The sequence below is a fragment of the Mastigoproctus giganteus genome, chromosome 1, assembly GCF_048544385.1.
Source record: "Mastigoproctus giganteus isolate SK-2022 chromosome 1, ASM4854438v1, whole genome shotgun sequence".
Taxonomy (NCBI): Eukaryota; Metazoa; Arthropoda; class Arachnida; order Uropygi; family Thelyphonidae; genus Mastigoproctus; species Mastigoproctus giganteus.
The window spans coordinates 26,997,776-27,012,905 of NC_143575.1; the positions used below are offsets into that span (position 1 = coordinate 26,997,776).

At 37.5% G+C, this 15,130-nt stretch overlaps 1 protein-coding gene across 1 annotated transcript in view; it reads right to left on the minus strand.

Moving 5' to 3' along the window:
* eIF2A (eukaryotic translation initiation factor 2A) overlaps nucleotides 1-10,988 on the minus strand; it is a 197,525-nt gene extending 186,537 nt beyond the window's left edge. Inside the window, exon 1 of the mRNA XM_090372166.1 lies at nucleotides 10,883-10,988. Coding sequence (XP_090228292.1) covers nucleotides 10,883-10,910 — 28 coding nt within the window. The 5' untranslated portion in view covers nucleotides 10,911-10,988. The remainder of the gene's footprint in view (nucleotides 1-10,882) is intronic.
* Between the last annotated feature and the right edge of the window lie 4,142 nt (nucleotides 10,989-15,130).

Below are 15,130 nucleotides of genomic sequence, written 5' to 3' on the forward strand. Positions count from 1 at the left end.
CAATGTTTTGGCTCAATGGTGCATATTAATGACCTTCTCCCATTGTCCAGAAATCCTATCCAAAGTTTTGTTAGTGACAGTACATGATATTTCACATTCCAGTTTGACAAACACCTACAACTTCTTGAATATTAATTGATAGATCCTTAGCCTGAAAGTGTGATGTAGGAGAAATACAGACCTACTATGTTTATCTTTTTATAGAGGCTTTTGTTTACCTAAGTTTTCATTCCTTTCATTTACTCTTCATGTGAAGGTCATAGCCATTTAGTTACATGTTGCTGACTGTTCCTTAAAAATTTACTTTGTTTCAGGTATTCATTTGTTCCTGTGTTTTTTCTCACATCACCACTAAATTTAATGCATATTTATTAGTTTTTCACAATTTGTTCTGATTTTAGTGAAAAGTTTAGCAACTCACTAGAAATCATGAGCAATATATAAAAATATAGAAAATACTGCAAGTTGGGCTGTGAAGTTGGTCAAGCACTATGACGTTCTGAGCTACACTGACAAATTTACCGAAAAGCTTTACAAAATCAACAACTTCATACAAGTTCAGCATGGAGAAGGATTGTTTTAATCCTTACTCCCAGGATTTTTACATGAACACCATCTGACACCATTAACATTCCATGTTAATGATGTCTTGTGACATCATTAACATTCCATGTTAATGATGTCACAAGAGTAAAGATCAAAAGAAAAAGTGTGAATACTATACCTTGATATGTAATAATTGCAAGTCTTGGCAAAAGGCGATGGTCGAGTCTGTGTTACAGAGTTGGATTGGAATTTATAATGCAAGTCTCAGTAATGCTTTGTTTGTTTGTTTGTTATTTGGTTTTTAGGAGCATTAGCAACTAAGGCCATATTGCTCCGGGGATATGCGGTGGTCATTCCCTGACATTTGCGCATCCTCCGTATTTGGTGGTCACAGGCTCGAACCCCGGTCTAATCAAGAAGCATGTGTTACGCACTGCTGCTCCTGCCCACCTGGCTATGGAGGCGCCCTCAGTACTGTTTGTGGAAAATATAAAGCAATCCTTAAAACTGCTGGATATTGTGTCAATGTTCCGAGATTAACTACCCTTTGAAATTAAGTTGCTCATTTATTCACAAACCCATGAAGTGTTGAAAATTACATGTTTTTGTATTATTATATTAGTCTTTGGATGCCTTTTAACATTTTTATTTTGTTAAAATGTAATTATCTAAGAAATACAAATCTGCTTGATACCATATAATAATTTTTTTTCCCTTATATTTATCATTTTGTGCCTCGCACAAAAAAAAAAAAAAAAAAAACTGTGGGTTACTTTTTATTCCATACTACTGCTAATATTGATCAGAAAAGCACAACCGGCACAGGTAATTTTTCAGTAAAGGGAAGAATACTTGTTCATTTCAATGTTAAAACTCTGAACACAGTCCTGAACATTTCTTACAAAACAGAATCTACTTCTACTACATCCATCTTCAATAACATGCATTTCTAGTGAGGAATAGATTTTTAATGGGTATGATCCAGACTCCTAATCATTCTTGGCACAAACATATTACAAATATTTGCATCTCTGCATAAAGAAAGCTCGTTTTTACACTTAAGAATTACTTTTCTTCCAAACCAATGCAGTCTCTGTACAGATCACAAATTTGACCTACCTCTGAAAATCCTTAAATCTGTCCAAAAGTGATTATCAATACTGAGTGGTACGTGGATACAATCACTTCTGACAAAGGGCAAGATCTTTGTTGCAGAACATTACAAAAGTCTGCTTAAAGATGAATAGCATTCTATGTTAACAATAATTATGTTAATGGATCCCAAATATAACTTACATCTGTATTAGTATATTACATTTGTAGAAGTGTGTTCATTAGCCAATTTTAATGTTGTTCAGGCTGAAACCTAGAATAATTGAGGAGGGAGACTCCTCTCCCTCACCCAAGGCCAGCTCACTACAGCCATGATTGAAAAGGACTTAAGAATTTCATCCAATCATAGATAGGTATCAAACCCAGACTGCTCCAAATGAGCAAAGTGGCAAAACCACTATAATGTCATATTAGACTTACACACTTCTCATACAACCAGAATTACTTCTGTTATTCATTGTATTACACTCTCTCCTGATAAACAAAAAAAACCTGTGTTCTGCCATCTGAGGGAGACCAAGGGGCATTTGTACCCATTTTACTGCCAATCTTTAAAAAGAATTTCATCAAAATATTACTTACAATAAATATAAGATTTAGCAATATTAATAAATACCAGAAATGTACAGAAATTAACTGTAATTCATATCCCTGATATTTGCTCACAGGAATTGAAGTAATGACATGTTCATTATTTTACTTGTGCTTTTTTCTCATCTTTTTCATGTGAAATTTAACTTGATTTTTCTTCCCTTTTTCTCTTAAATTTAGCAAACTTGGCAACTGAATAGTTTACTTGTATGGAGGGGCCAACCTGTGTTATACAAATTTCTGTGGATATAACTTAATTGTCTTTATTTGTTCTACGTAGGCATAACAGAACCATCATAAGGTATTCCTAAATTATTCTGAAATACAACGTCGAGAGAAAGACCAACAGTTCAGAAATCACTTTTACTCCATTCATTAGAGATGTTCTAAATATTACCTTGTTACTCCTGAGTAAACAAGAATGGTTTTCAAACGAGGAAACTAAATCTGGCTGAAATGGCCCATGCTAATATTAATGGGTTTAATTTGTTATTTCAAGGTGACCCATTACACAATTTTGATAAACAATAACTGAACAAAATATTTCTCATTTTATCAAAAACACCACCTACACTGCCTTTGCTGGGGAGGGGGGGGATGAAATCAACAGTTCACGTAGGATGCGAATCAGTGGTGGTCCAAGGATTCTCTGAAGGCCCTGGTAAAGCAGTATTCTGGGGAATTATAGAGAATTAAACATCATATAGCAGTAAAAAAAATTATATATTTTTAACATAGCCTCTTATGGGACTGCCATTAGTGCCAAGTTTGTGGTGCAGCTAGGACAACAGTTGCTGGTGGCTAATTAGGACAGCCCTAGTATTACTAATGCAGGAAATTTACATGTAGAAATGCAATCTTAATGTATGGAAATATTTAACCTTTGGCTGATACAGTAGTCAGAAAAACAGCAGGCATCCCACTCTACACCAATACTGTGAAGAGAGGGCTTAAGTGACTTTGAGCTGCCTATTGTTTTCTCTATCTCTGCTATCATAATGCAGACACCACTTTTTAATTTTTTTTTAAATTTGTAAATGAAATCTTCCCATGAACCATTGCCCATCAGTATTCTATAACTGGTTATAGAGTATTTTGTTTTTATATCAATATACTATGAATTATGTGGCATTAATTTTTTGTTTGGCTTTTAGCAACTGCCAGACAAACAAAAACATCTTTCCTGTAGAAAACTCGTGGCTTCTGTGAGATACTAATGACAAGTGGTTAATCTTGCCGGAGCATGGGTTTGGTTTGATGGCTAAACGCATACAGATGACAAAAATAGATTTTTCTGTTGTATCTGCCAGACACTATATGAGCATCTGCTTCAACCTGGGAGACGACCTTGAAAATTATAAAGACAATAAAAATTTCATTATTATTATTGGTTGCTCTCATTTATTTTCATAATTTTGTTAGTTATTTTTAACTGAGTTTAGCAAAATAATAAGTAACTGATCACTGCTTCAATTCGGTAAAAATTATAGTTCAGTAAACAATTTAAAAATTATATATTAAAATTTTTTTTTTTTTTGGCTGATGCTGTATAAGCTTGATTTCTTGCATCATATGCCACTGCTAATGCTAATATATGCCACGCTACCATCTTTGTTAAATTGAGGACACGAGTAACAAAAGGTTAAACCTTTCTTATGTCAATGCTTTCTTAACAAGTGACAAACAATTAGGCTGAACTCCAGATTATAGTAATAGAGGCAGGTAATGCAAGAAAGCAAGCATATGAGCTTATGTAGCATCAGCCAAAGAGAAAGCAATTTCACACATCTATTCCCTCTAAAAATTTGTCCAGTTCCTCCTTGAATATATTTAAGCTATCAACTTTGACAACAACAGCTGGAAGTTTGTTCCAGCAATTAACCACCCGCTGGGTAAAGGCAAATTTATGCACATTTATTCTACAACTGCCTTTCCTCAATTTGAATTTATGTCCCCTCGAGTTTGTAATCTGAGCAAGCGGAAGAATCCCATCAGAATTCAGTGTGCTCAACTCATTCAAGGCCTTATACACCTCAATCAGATGCCTAGTCTCCTTATACAACTCGCAGGTGCCTAGTCTCCAGCTGCTGCAATTTGCAGAACTCAAGCCTATCTTGGTAAGAGGACCCTTTGTTCCCCTCACAAATCTTGTTGCATTTCTCTGTACATGCTCAAGCAACTCAACAACCTTCCTAAAATGAGGCCTCCACAGTCCTGTATGCAGTACTCAAGGCATGGCCTGAACACTGCCTTATACAAAGGAATAATCACGTCCTTTTCCCTCCTAACAAAATTCCTGTATATCATTGACAATACCCAATGACCTGTTCTGGCAGCCTGTCTGCATTACTCAGAAAGGCGTCTCCGTAGCCAGGTGGGCAGGAGCAGCAGTGCATAGCACACGTTTCTTGATTAAACCGGGGTTTGAGTTTGTGACCACCAAATACGGAGGATGCGGAAAGGTCAGGGAATGACCACCGCATATCCCTGAAGCAATATGGCCTTAGTTGCTAATGCTCCTAAAAACCATAAATAGCAAATATTACTCAGAAAACTTCATATCTATTGGACAATTACTCCCAGATCTTTTTCATTTTCTACCACCCTAAGTGTAGCACCACTGATTCACATCTCTGGGATTACTTCTACATATAGTTGCCACTTCTCATTCCATCTGCCCAAATTTTCTAGATCCTGTTACAGTAGCACAGTGGTTTTCAACTGGGGTGCCACTTAATTTGGGTTTAAGTTACTTAAGCTTATTTTTTTTTTAAATTTATATATTTATTTCATTATAAAAAGGTGTACGGTATCTTTTTAATTTTGTGATGATCTATAATTGATGTTTATTTAGTACCTCTATACAACGGGTACTAGGAAAGTTTTGCAATACAGCTTTGTTTATTTAATTTTTTCAAAGTAATTTCCTCTACATTCAATACACCTCTCCATCCTCCGAAACCAATCTTTAAACCAGTTCTGCCAAGTTTCACTAGGGAGTAAAGCACACTCGTTGTCCCAAGCCCGTAGAAGGTCCTCATCACTGGAAAACCGCCTCCCTTTTAGCTTCATTTTCACATGGGGGAACAGTGCAAAGTCGCAGGGAGCAAGGTCTGGTCTGTAGGGAGGGTGCTCTAGAAGTTTCAGTCCTGTCGTGGTCACATATTCGGTGCAGGCTTTGGCGCGGTGAGCTGGAGCATTTTCGTGATGGAGGTACCAGGTGTCCATTCTTGACTTTGGCCGCAGGTTCTTCATAGATCCAATGACTTTAGGCAGGCATTATTCAGTATACCACTTAGCTGTGACTGTCTTCTGCGTGTGCAAAACGACACGTTCCACAATTGCACTCGATTTGAAAAATACAGCTATCATTTTCTTCTTTACAGATCGGGATTTTCTGACAATTACGGGTGTGTCGTCATCATCAAAGACCCAAACTTTGTTTTGAGCCTTGGTCGGCAGATCGTAATAGTACAGCCAAGTCTCGTCACCTGTCACAATGTTGTTCATATACCAAGATTGTCCCTTATCAAACTTTTTTAACATCTCCCGGCACCAAGTCACACGTCGTGTCATCTGCTCTTCAGTCAGTTGATGCGGCACCCAGAGAGAACAAAGTTTCTTCACGTGCAAATGATCTTGCAGAATCGAACGAATTGCTGGTGCATTTAGGCCCAAAGTATCCTCTATCTGTTGGTAGGTCACTCGCCTGTTTTCGTCAAGCATTTTCCTCACAGCAGTAACGTTTTCCTCCGTAACTGATTCTCGTGGCCTTCCCGGCCTCTCAGAATCCTCCAGAGTGAAATTTCCCCTTTGGAATTCTCTGTACCACCTGAATATCGTTGTACGATGTGGACAATCATCATCTAGTGCAAGAGTCATTTCTTCTAAGCACTGGTCTATGGTTAAACCACGCACGAAATTATACCGCAAAACTGTCCTTATCTCATTTCGTGACCACGATGCCATCGCAAGCACTTTACACTCTCACTACTAATGAATAACTGAGCCCATTGACTTGGCGCGGCGGCTACTATGCACATATGAACATGTCTCAACATGCAGCAACAAGCAGCTTCCTGTGATTCATTGTTGCGTCATATTGCAAAACTTTACTATTACCCTTTGTATAAAGAATAAAATTATACAATATATATATATAATTTGTAATTTTATTTATAGCTATATTATTGTAATAACTATCATATAACTTTTTTTTTTAATATTATGTACACATACATACAGAGAGAGAAAATCGGATCTAACAGGAAGAAAATTGAGTAGGGGGTGCCACAAAATAAAATAAATTACTCAGGGGTGCCATTATTAAAAAAATGGTTGAAAACCACTGCAGTAGCACATTGCCATTACTGTCAATTAACAACCCTTCTAACCTTTGTATCATCCGCAAACTTCGACATTAAGCTTGATATACCTTTAACAATATCACTGATAAATATACAAAACAACAGTGAGCTCAACCGAACCCTGGAGGACTCCACTAATAACATTAATCTATCAAAAGCAGCCTCCATTGATTACCACTCTTTGTCTTCTCCCACTGAACACCCTTTTACCCATTGTGGCAACTTCATCATCTTCATCCATTTTCAATCCACTGCAGGATGAAGGCCTCTCCAGCAACTTTCCAGTTCCTTCTGTTTTGAGCACTGGCCATCCATTTACTACCCAAAAACTCATGAATTTCATCTATCCATCTCCGCCTTTGTCTTCCAGGCTTTCTTCTAGCTCCTCTTGGGTACCATTCTGTTATTTTCTTAGTCCATCTGTCATCATGTATTCGAGCTATGTATCCTGCCCAAGACCATTTTAGTTCTTTAGTTTTAATAAGAATGTCCTTTACTTGAGTTTGCTGCCTAATCCATGTGTTTCTCTTCTTATCTAACAGTCTGATTCCCAATATAATTCGTTCCATTCTTCGCTGTGTAGTTCTCAGCTTCTCTTCCATTCTTCGCTGTGAGTTCTCAGCTTCTCTTCCATTCTTTTGGTGAGTGCCCAAGTTTCACTTCCATAAGTCATGGTGGGGAGTATACATTGATTCATTATTTTAAGTTTCAGACAAACTGGGATATTGCTCTTCAGTATGTGACTATATTTCCTGAATGCTATCCATCCAAAATTTATTCTTCTCTTGACTTCCAGCCATTTATCATTATTACAGCTAATAACTTGTCCCAGATTAGTATATGACTCCACCTTTTCAATTACTGCTCCTTCAATCATTATTTCCCTTTTCGTGGCATACTTGTTCATCATTACTTTTGTTTTGGCCATATTCATCTTTAGTCCAAAATCCTTACTAACTGTGCACAAATGATTAAGATTTTCCTCTAATTCTTTGGGATCGTGGCTTATAACCACAACATCATCTGCAAATCGTAAATGGTTTAAGTACTCTCCGTTCACATTGACTCCTTTCTGCGACCAGTCTAATCTTCTGAAAGCTTCCTCAAGGGCAGCAGTAAACAGGTTCAGAGATATTGTGTCTCCTTGTCGAACTCCTTTCTCGATTTTAAATTTGCTGCTGTCTTTGTCTAGTCTAATAAAGGAGGTAGCACTCTCATATATTTTCTTCAAAATCATAATATATGGGGTATCTATGCCTTGTCTTTCCAGAGCCCGAAACATTGCCTTATGCTGTATGGAGTCAAATGCCTTTTCATAATCCACAAATGCCAGGCATAATGGTGTTTTATATTCATTTGCTTTCTCCATTAGCTGTGATATTACATGAAGGTGATCCATAGTTGAGAATCCTGTCCTAAATCCAGCTTGCTCTTTCGGTTGATTCTCATCAAATATTCTTTCTAATCTGTTAGTAATGACCCTTGTGAACAACTTGTAGATGTGGGATAACAAGCTAATTGGTCTATAATTTCCAATTTCTGATTTATCTCCTTTCTTATGCAGCAAAACTATGATTGCATTATTCCACTGCTTAGGCGTCACACCTTTTCTAATGCACTTTGTGAAGAGCCTTGCCAGTTTTTGTGTTATGTCTCTTCCTCCCAATTTTAACAACTCTATAGTAACTTCATCTTCCCCCGGGGCTTTCCGATTCTTCATTTTCTTTAATGCATGTTCTACCTCATCAGGAAGAATATCGGGTATGTCCTATGTGTTGCTACTTTGCAATCCATCTTCCCCACTGCTGGTATCATTCCCTCGCTCCTTGTATAATTCTCTATAGTAGTCTTCTGCTATTTTAATTATGCCTTCTCTACTGTTTATAAGTACACCATCGCTATTCTTCAGTTTCAGTATAATTTGTCTTTCTGTATTACTGCTCATGGTTGCTGATTTAAATCTTTTGTTTTCCCTTAATGCTTGTTCTACTTTTCTTGTGTTAAATCTTCTTATGTCCACTCTGAGTCTCTTTCTAATGGCTTTACATAACTCAGTATACTCAATTTTCTCCCTGTCAGTGTTTTTCTTGCTCTTCATTTGTTGTCTTCGGTTCATCATGACAAGTGTTTCTTGACTAATTTTTTCTTCTTTGGATTTCTGTTTCCCTATATGTTTCTTGGGCTTTATCACTTTCAGAAAGTTGTAATATTCCTCGTCGATATCTTGGTCCTGAGCAGTCTGCAGAAGCTCAAACATGTTCTTAAGTTCCAGTCATACTGCTTTTTCTCCTCTTCTGTTATCTCAAAGACCTTTGTATTCTTTACTCGAGTCAGTTTTTTCCTTTCCTACATCAAGTGTACATCTTACCATTCTGTGATCACTTCCAACATTTACCTTATTCAGGACGGTAACATCATTCACAATATATCTTCATTAGTTGTTAAACCATTTGGACTCTTCCATGTCCACTTTCTGTTCACCCTTTTCTTGAAAAAAGTGTTCATTACTGACAGTCCTTGAGATTCTGCAAATTCCACAAGTCTTTCACCTCTTTTATTTCTTTCACCAATTCCAAAATTTCCTATAGTTCCTCTTTCTGCTCTGTTTTGCCTTTTTCCAACCTTAGCATTGAAGTCTCCCATAATAATAGTGTAGTGGGTTTTCTGCTCATCTAGAAGACTCAACTTCGGTGTACATTTCTTCAACCTCTTCATCATCATGGCTCGATGTTGTTGCATAAATCATTATAATCTTTAGCTTTTACCTCTTAGAAATCTTGAGTATTAGTCTTAACGCCCTTGGTGATGTACTTTTGAATTCCAAAATGTTTTTTTAAAATCTTTATGGACCAGAAACCTAACTCCACCTTCACTCCTTTCACTGTTTCCATTGGTGTACAGCAGATTTCCACTTGATAAACTTATAAGTGATTCATTTCTTCTTCTTGTTTCAGCCAAACCGATGATATTCCAATTCACATTTTCTAATTCCTTTTCCAGCTCTAATATCCTGTCTTCACCGATAAGTGATCGTAAGTTACAACAGGCCAAGTTCAGTTTCCGTGCACGGCAGCCTGGTCGTACCCAGAGATTCTTAGCACCCTCTGCTTCCACTCTGATCCTCTCGCTGCCGTAAGAGGGAGAGTGAAAGCTGCTGGGGACTGAGGGCCATTAGTATTGTTGTGCTCTCATATGCTGGTGGTTTGGTCTTTTCCTCTTCACGCTGACCAGGCGTCTTGAAGAGAACCACTCTACACGCTCGTTGCCACCTAAGTGACATAACAGGGTTTACCATCGAGAAGGTGTGCATGAGTGGATTTTAGGGAGGCAGGCCAACCAGACTTCTCCTAAATCTTCTGTAATAGAGAGATACTGGATCCATCAGTGTTTTAGGCTGAGTGTCTGATAACACACAGGATACCTGTTCCCCTCTAAGCCCCCATTGTGACAACTTATGGATACATAAGTTACCACAATGGGTAAAAGGGTGACAACTTATGGATACACCTTGTCACTGCATTGCAAGCATGGCCAAATTCGGGACGGATTCGTGCAAAAGTATGGTTTTTTAATAGATTTTCATTTTTGGCCATAAAAAAGGCTAAATTAAACATAATTAAATTTAATTTGTTTATTTGCCAACAATGTCATCATAAATTTTGCTAATATGGCATGGCATGATTTACCTAACCACACAACACATTATTTAAACAGTGAACGATGGGAAAGGTAACTACAGTTAATAAGCATACTTTATATTTATTTCAAATTATTTTTTCATTTCTTAATTTCACTAGATTTGAATTTTAGCAAGTATGGAAAGGAGTCGTAAGTTTTCCAAAAGTATATAAAGCGCACAGGTTTTAATTTTAATGAAGACGTGAAAATTGTGTAATGAAAACCATAACGAAATTAACATGCCTTGTTATAAATTGCATAATATATAAAATTTTTATAAATGCTTCCGATTTAATATTAAAAACGATCATTGTGGTTTATCAATGTCCCATTTTTGTTATTCAAAAATATGTAAAAAATAATAAATTAACGCTTCTTTTAAAAATTAATTTTACGTTATAGCATTACAGAATTTCGTACCGAATCAGCGTTCGCACATGGTATTTTAATCGTTTAGAAATCATCCAACAAGACGCCGGAACAAGGCATTTCATAGAATCTTCAAATAACAACAATATCATTCTGGTTACCGATTACGGTTGACACCCTATTTATCAAGTATCCGCTATTAATATTTTCAACCTTACCAACAAGCATTGGCTCAACAGCACCCATTATTTCTAGCAAAACCTAAAACTTAACAAGAATGAAAACACACAACACGTATATTATGTGAAAGCCAAAACGCCATCTGAAACCCGACAACAGATAATAATGTGTATAACTAGAGTTTCTAAATAATGATTTCTGACTATCAATATTAAAAGCGAGATAGGAAAAGAAATGCGATAGTTTTATTAATAATAATATAGTATCAGAAAGCCTAAACGATGCAAAAGAGCTGGATATACTTTGCATAAAAAATATTAAAATATATATAATAATAAATTATTCATTAGGGTTATCCGTAATTGATTACATCTATCCAAGTGTGTGTTCTGTCTGTAAATTGCGTGCGTTCTCTGGTCGATTTGCCTGTTTTGCTGAACGAAAAAAACCACAGATTCTAGGGGGAAAAAAACTTGCTATCTACGCCTACTAACTCATCCACGGAGTGAAAAAAGTCCATAAAGTTCCTCGGGTTATCAACGGGATGTAAACTCGGGCTTTTTCCACCCGGTGTGGGGAGGACATTGACAATACCACTGTGCTATCCGCGCACTACACTTTGCAACAAAAAAAAAAAAAAAAAAAAAAAAATCAAATTAGGGTCCCCTTAAATGATTACATCTACCCATATATTTATTTTTCTGTAAATTGCGGGTGTTCTGTGGTCGATTTCTCTGTTTCCTGGACGAAAAACCCCCAGTTTCTTTGGAAAAAACCTTGCTATCTAAGCCTGAGACCGACTAACTCAGCCAAGGAGTGAAAATAGCCTATTAAAATTCCTCGTGTCATCGACGGGATTCGAACCCGGGCCTTTTCCACCCGGTGCGAGGAAGACGGCGATGATACCACCGTGTTACCCAAGCAGACTATACTTTGCAACCGTCAATATAAAATAAATAAATAAAATCACTCATAGTTTCCTACCGGATTTAAACATAGACCAAATATGGTATGGCTTCGCTCTTCTCCGTTTCGTTATGTGAGAATAAAAATCGATAATTATATATTTTGAGGATTCTTTAGATTCTCTGGTTTAGGATCACATATGTATAAATCTAGCCTAAGAAATTTCCCTCGTTCCTAAGCCTGTCCAAGAAATAGGGGAGTCGAATATGCAAGAATTAATGTTGGGACAAAGGACAGAAAGTATGGGTCCTCATTACCTAAAATGAGGACTCCTTTCATAGGCAGATATCCACGATCTACATTATGTGCGTACCTCACCATCCTCAGTAACCATCGAGTGTAGCTCCTGATGAACATGTGAACTTGATGCTTCTCGGGTGATAGTAGTTTCGGAACCTAGCATGTATAAATACGTGTTTCTACTGATATTCTCAACATCTCTGCCAGTTACCTAAGTGTTATACGACAATCTTTTCTGATGGTTCCAGAAGCAGTGTTTATGCTTCCTAAATTACAAAAGTGGCTGGCGCTCCAGGACCACGGATTTTCGTGGCTGAATCACGTCCATTTAGTAGTAGTAGTAGTGGCATGTGATGCAAGAAAGCAAGTGTCCCCTTAAATGCAGCATCAGCCAAAAAAAAAAAAAAAAAAAAAAATCGCACCATTCCATCCAAATGCCTGTCCAGTTCCTCCTTAAATTTATTTAACGGATCAACTTCCACAACAACAACAGATGAAAGTTAGTTCCAGCAATGAACCACCCGCTGGTTAAAGGCAAATTTCCAAGTATTATATACTTGGACCTAAGAAAGGCTTTTGATACTGCTGCACATGGAAGACTGCTGCACAAATTTGAGCAGTGTGGCATTGGAGGCAAATTGCTGCTATGGATAAAGGGGTGGTTGAGAAGGACAAGACAGAGAGTGATAATCAATGGACACTGCTCATCGTGGACTAATGTTATTAGTTGGGTCCCTAAGGGTTCAGTGTTGGGTCCATTATGGTTTTCTGTATTTATAAATAATATTGATGATGGTATATCAAGCTTAATGTCCAAGTTTGCAGAGTTGTTAAGGACACTACTGACGCTATGCTGCTGCAACAGTATCTGGAAAGGTTGAACAGATGGGCTGAGAGGTGGCAAATGATGTTTAACATTGACAAATGTAAAGTACTACATATGGGAAACAGCAACCCCAGAGCAACGTATCAACTCTGTGGCACTGCACTGATAGTGGTAGAGAATGAAAAAGACCTGGGGGTAATTGTGCAGGCAGATATGAAGTTTTCTGAGCAGTGCAGACGGGCTGCAAGAGTAGCTCTTGGCGTCTTGTCAATGATATACAGGAATTTTTCTAGCAGGGATAAGGAGGTGATTATTACCTTGTATAAGGCAATGGTCAGGCCACACCTTGAGTACTGTATACAGGTCTGGAGGCCTCATTTCAAAAAGGATGTAGAGCTGCTGGAACGAGTACAGAGAAGGGCAACAAGATTAGTGAATGGCACAAAGGGTTGATCTTACAAAGAAAGGCTTAAATTTTGCAAATTACAGTGACTGGAGACTAGGCACCAGCGAGGTGATCTGATAGAGGTGTACAAAGATTTGAATGGTTTGAGCATGCATAATGCTGATGGGATTCTTCCTCTTGTTCATAATAATCACCTGAGAGGGCATTAATTCAAATTGAGGAAAGACAGATGTAGGATGAATGTGCGAAAATTTGCCTTTAGCCAGCGGGTAGTTGGTTGGTTGAACAGACTTCCATCCGTTGTTGTGGAAGTTGATAGCCTAAATAAATTTAAGGCCCAGCTGGACAGGTATTTCGAACGAACAGAGGGGTGAAGTGGAAGTGCTTTTTTATTGTTTTTTTTTTTTTTTTTTGCTGATGCTGCATAAGCTTGCTTTCTTGTATCATATGCCTCTACTAATGCTAATGCTATTGTGAACATAACATCGCATCTGTGATGACATGTTGTATTACCAGTGTACTTGCCTGCCCACTGATGTTGAAGCCCAATAGTTTCGAAACGATCGCCTGAGTGGCTGAAAATAAATAACAGTAGTCTTCTCTACTAGGGAAGCGTTATTTATTTATTTATTATTATTATTAGTACCGTGCGTGGGTTGAAAGAGAAGTATGGGGTGGGGGTATGCCGGAAACTTTGCTCTAGATACTAAACATGGGTTTCACCGCTTCAAGCCTCCAATAAGCAAAGTGGTGGTATTTTATTTATTTGAAGTAGTGCAGGACTCTCGTTGTGAAGACAAAAAAAATATGAGATACAATTAAAACGATGCCTACAACGCTACTTACGTAGTTCAAATTTATGGATTAACTATAGTAATTTACACCTAAACTATACAGTATATAATAATTTTATTCTTTATATAGAGGTACTAAGTAAATATCGATTATAGATCCACACAAAATTAAAAAGATACCGTACGCCTTTTTATAATGATATAAACATATAAATTTAAAAATAATAATAACTTTAAGTAACTTAAACCCAAATTACGTGAAACCCCTGGAATGTAGTTGCAGCACCCGGGTTGAAAACCACTGCTCTACCCTATTACGCTCATCAGAGTCCATTACAGGGGCGTTCCTAGGGTATGAGGCGCCTGGGTGCTAATCGCAATTTGGTGCCCCCCTGAAATTTTTCTTTCTATGTGTATGTAAATTTCATGTTTTCATGCGCCCCTTGAACGTTGACGCCCGGGTACATGGCTGCCCCGGGGCGGCCCGCCTTTGGTCTATTGTATTCCCCGCTTTAGTACCGTCCATTTTTAACGATTTGGATTCAAATTACCATCCTGGAACTAACTAATTATTTCTATATTATCTACGCTGCTCTTCCCTATCCAACAGTTCTTGCTCCAGCTATCGCAAATTTCAGCTCTGTGGATAGAGCAAAAAGTGTAGAATAAGTAAGTTAAAACTTACTTATTAAAGGAGGCAACTTATATTAAAGGAGGTAGCAAAGGAAGTAAGCAAACCCTTAGCCATAATTATGAGATCTTCTTTGGAATCAGGGGAGGTACCCATGAACTGGAGATGTGCAAATGTGACCCCAATTCACAAAAAAGGATCAAAGGGCAACACAAGTAATTATAGACCTGTTAGTTTAACTTCTGTTCCAGGAAAATTAATGTAGGCACTAGTTAAAGAAGCACTGCAGGATCATCTAGAAAAGACTTCAGTTATAGCTCGGACACAGCATGGTTCGGTTAAGGTAAAGTCTCACCTGACCAATTTGATTGAAAACTATGATGTGGTCACAAAGGAACTGGATGCAGGGAATAACTTTGATAT